General features: G+C 39.2%; 1 protein-coding gene across 1 annotated transcript; it reads left to right on the top strand.

The window, feature by feature from the left end:
* The first annotated feature begins 250 nt into the window (after nt 1-250).
* Nucleotides 251-3073, top strand: LOC148041262 (protein LURP-one-related 15-like). The gene is made up of 3 exons (XM_087678778.1): nt 251-813; nt 1573-1803; nt 2803-3073. The coding sequence occupies exons 1-3, from the start codon at nt 298-300 to the stop codon at nt 2974-2976; spliced, it is 921 nt and encodes a 306-aa protein (XP_087534904.1). The 5' UTR covers nt 251-297; the 3' UTR covers nt 2977-3073.
* Nucleotides 3074-4397: the final 1324 nt, after the last annotated feature.

Below are 4397 nucleotides of genomic sequence, written 5' to 3'. Positions count from 1 at the left end.
TAAACCCCCCATTGAAAGGTGATTAACCTTCGAATTCAAGCTCTTGAAGCTAGGGTGGATGCACATTTCGCATGATCGTATCGTACGTGTGTGTTCGCCTGGTCTACTCAGCCATGACATTGTTGAAGGTAGGCAAAGAGTAGGAGGACAAGGAAGGGGCCAAAGGGGGGGGTGAGCCGCCCATTGTAGGAGACTCTTTCTTTCACTACTATTAGTATTATTTCTTCTCACTTCTCAAGTGTGTGTGTCTTTCTTTTTTTCGTAATCTAAGAGTCTCTCTCTCTCTCTCTCATTCTCATGTATACAGCGCACATACACAGACACACGCGAGGCGGCCTTTTATTCCACCCATCCATCTTGCTTTTTACGGCGATTATCGATCGGCCCATGGTGGAAAGTTGCAACTCTCTGATGGCAATTTCGATAGACAAGACGCAAGGCAATCCCTTCCATCAGAACGGCTATGGCGGCGGCGGCAGTAGCAGCAGCAGCAGCGGCTATACCTACCACGGCTGGGGCAGCGCCAGCTACGCAGGATACTACGAGGAGGAGGATGAGATACAGGAGGTAGCATGCCCCGAGCATGAGGTGCATCCTGTCATCGGCGCGCAGTACGCGCTGCCGTACGATCTGGAATTGACTGTGGCCAAGAAGAAGGGGGCCTCTCCTGTGTATGGAGTCGGCGATTTCTGCTTCTCCGACCCAGGCCATGACCCGCTCTTCCTCGTCTCTGCCCGCAGCGACTCCGCCTCCCGCAGCAAGCGCGTGCTCCTCAACTCCTCCGGCGTCCCCCTTGTCTGCGCCCATCGCAAGGTGGGCCATGTTTTCTGCAGTAGCACAGATTTCTTTTTTTGCCAATTTTTTTTTTCTCTCCCCTTTTAAAAGTGGGAAAAAGGAAAGCAAGCAGTAAATTTCACCATGCAGTTGTTTGGTGGTTGTTGATTTTGGGATAAATGTCAAAAAATTCAAAGCAAGTAATGAGTCCCTTGCAATTTTTTGAGAATTCAGCCTTCTGAAACTCCATAATCTGTCTCCAGATATTAAACCTGCTTGTATTTGCAAAGCTTAATTGCATTTTCCTGCTTATGGCTTTGCTTGTCACATGATTATAGATATTAACCTTCTTGTATTTGTAAAGCTTAATTGCATTAACTTCCTGCTTATGGCATTGCTTTTTATGATTACAGATATTAAATTGCCTGTATTTCCAGAGCTTAGTTGCATTTTCCAGCTTATGACCCTGCACTTCAAAGGCACTATGCAAGAGATTAAGAGGAGCATCTTTTTCTGAAAATTGGACTAAAACCCAGATTCATAAACCCAAATTCAATGCGTTTTTTGTTCAATTTTTGTAATCAGCAGCTACTCCTTTGGTTGGTTGTTGAAGCAATAACTTTCTATTAAAAAATGGAAATAAATAATAATCCCAAATTTGTGCATATTGGAAGGGTTTATCGTCTTTCATGTTGAAATGCATTTTCTATCTCTAATTGAATCCAAGAAATGCATGTAGTAAAATACCACAACATTTAATGATGGAATGTGTCGATTTCCTTGCCATGCATATAACAGATGCTGAGCTTATACAATAGATGGGATGCTTATAGGGGTGATCAACCCAAGCTAGAGGAGGCTCTCTTCAGAGTGGAAAGGTCTGCATATTTCCAACTCAAGACCTCCTTGAATGTTTTCCTGGCATCCCCCAACAAGAAGAAGAGGGAGACCAAGCCCGACTTCAAAGTGAAGGGATACTACCTTGAAAGAAAATGCTCGGTCTTGCAAGGCTCTCAAACTATTGCAGAGGTACTCTCCATTCCTCTCTGATTCAATCACATCTTTTTAGAATAGTTCAATAATTTGCTAATATTTTGCACTAAAGACATTCCCCAATAAATAGGACAAAGAAAGAGGACAAGAAAAAGAAAGGTAATTCTTCATTCGGAGTCCTTTCTATGCACATTGCTAAGCTTAGATCTTGGATCTTTCTCTCTCAATATTTGAATATCTACCCTATTTATCCTAGCTAAGTGTTAAGTTTTAAGTGTAATTATCATGATTTGCAATTGTGCTAAACATTTAGGGTTGAGTGTCCATAGACACGATAGAACTAAAAAAAGAATTATATATGCGTTCCTTGAAATTTTAATAGTGTCCATCATTGTTATTGTAAAGACCAAGTATTCTCTTATGTAAAATAGTAGTAGTCTTGATTTTCGTCACTCAATATTATTCTAATGCCTATCCTATCAATCCTAGCTAAATGTTAAGGTTGAAGTGTAGCTATGATGATTGTGATTGTGCTAAACATTTGGGCCTTTAATTGCACACAAGCATGAAAAAGTTATAGAATCGATGGGTATAGAGAAATAGGTATGTTCTAGTGATTGTAAAGTGTTGAATATTTAGGTTTAAGTGTACATAGACTTGGAAAAACTATGAAAAGAACGGCTATATAGAAACAAAAGTGTCATGAATAGAAACACATTATTTAGCAACTACTTTTTACAAGCTTTATGACAATTGGGAAAAGAAGCATGCTTTATGACAATTGGGATGAGTTGATTGATCTTTTTATTTTAGGACACTTTTACCATCTTCAAAGAGTATTTGACCATCTTCTAAGATAGTCACATTGTTGTGGTTTAAACTTTTCACCAAAAGTGATGTATCGTGTTTTTAGGAAATCTCTGACACTTCATTTTTAGAATTATGACTTATTTCTCCTTTTGCTTATCCTTATATTTCTTTATCCCAAAGAGTATTACATCGCTTAAAAGTTTCACAACTTCTCCTTCTTTGTAGGTGAAAAGAAAGGTATTAGAGTCAAATGAGCAGCTAGACAAAAATACATTCATTGTGAACATACGTCCTGGTACGGATTTTGCTTTTATTGCAACATTGATAATGATTATGGATGAAATACATGGAGAACAAGAGCAACTTGCTGCATCATCAGTGATAGGGGCTCCAAGCTAAAGCTCACATGCAAAACTCTAGATTGATTCATCTCCTATGATTTTGTATAGGTTGTACAGGAAATGGAAATGACCAAATTTCAACAAGAACTTGCAAACATCTTGGACTCTCAAGTGTGACAATACCATTATGATGATATTCTTATATGTGTGCATTTTTCTTTTTTCGAAGATTTAGGCGTGCTAGGTTCCCATCTTAGTTTAGTATTTGTTGGTGTGCATGCACTCACATTAGTTGCGTTGCTTGGATGAGCCTCATGTGTAACGTGCCTCGCATTTGTTTAGAATGTTACCTTGGACCCTCAAAATTATTGTGTTTTTTATTATGGTGATGGCACTTCATGAATATAACATGTTTAACTCATGTAAGCTCATGGTGTTAAGCTTAAATGCATTGAAATCCCATTTTTTTGGGGGGGAGAGAGAGAGAGAGAGAGAGAGAGAGAGAGAGAGAGAGAGAGAGAGAGAGAGTGTGTGTGTGTGTGTGCATGTAACTCATGCAAGGTCATGGTGTTTAAGCTTACATGCTTCAAATTTGTGGATTTGAGGGAGTTTTTTTGGGATGGGGGGGAGAGAGAGAGGGGAGAGGGGCAATATCATTGTGTTTAATCTTACATGGTTCCAACCATTGTGGTGAGAGAGAGAGAGAGAGAGAGAGAGAGAGAGAGAGAGAGAGATGTGAGATCATGATGTTTAAGCTTATGTACTTCAAATGCTTGGGGACGGGGAGAAAAAGAAGGGGGGGGGGGTGCTAGGCTCTCCTTTTGTGATCATACTAGTGTTGTTTGGTGAGCCTTGTGTAATGTACTTTGTATTTGTTTTAGTATGCAAACTTGAATCCTTACGATTGTTTTTTATTCTCAGTTTTGAATAATGGTACTTGATGAATTTAGCATATCATTTATATTCTAAGTTTTGATAATGATACTTGATGAATTTAGTATATGTGAGCTTGCAAGCTTGTGATGACCAAGTTTGATATGGCTCAAACCTATTGAAGATGTCCTTGGATCAATCCATTAATGGTGTGGTTGTATGGTGTTGAGTAGCACTCAATTTGACCTTGAATGTACCCAAGCAAGATCAATCCTTTTTGTTCTCTTACTATTTGTCGACTTAAATCTTCAATTGCAAGTGTGATACTTTAGAATTTGCTTTGAGATGCACATGTCTTGGTACTTAAATATATGGGCTTATGCAAACCTCATGGAAGCACCCTTTCATGCATATGACTAATGCAAGTATCTTAAGAAAGAGCAAACACAAGTACAAGAGAGAATATGAGGACACAAAAAAATTATCTTTTACCCAACTAATACAACGGATAGTTGAAGGCTTTGTCCACCCATGTGCTCTTACAAGTTTCAATGGTGATCTAATTGTCTATGTATATAGTGCTAAAGGTTAGCTAGTGTTGGATGG

Source organism: Lygodium microphyllum, chromosome 1, assembly GCF_053477565.2.
Source record: "Lygodium microphyllum isolate KBCC chromosome 1, Lygodium_microphyllum_v1.1.10, whole genome shotgun sequence".
Taxonomy (NCBI): Eukaryota; Viridiplantae; Streptophyta; class Polypodiopsida; order Schizaeales; family Lygodiaceae; genus Lygodium; species Lygodium microphyllum.
The sequence above is the reverse complement of the archived record's forward strand: the minus strand, read 5'-3'. Positions and strand labels throughout refer to the sequence as shown.

What these genes read in the sequence shown, in the direction of transcription:
- LOC148041262 (XM_087678778.1), top strand. Translation starts at nt 298, where the DNA reads ATGTATACAGCGCACATACACAGACACACGCGAGGCGGCCTTTTATTC. An exon ending in TTGTCTGCGCCCATCGCAAG is followed by an intron (nt 814 to 1,572) that starts GTGGGCCATGTT and finishes TGCATATAACAG; the next exon opens with ATGCTGAGCTTATACAATAG. An exon ending in GCTCTCAAACTATTGCAGAG is followed by an intron (nt 1,804 to 2,802) that starts GTACTCTCCATT and finishes CCTTCTTTGTAG; the next exon opens with GTGAAAAGAAAGGTATTAGA.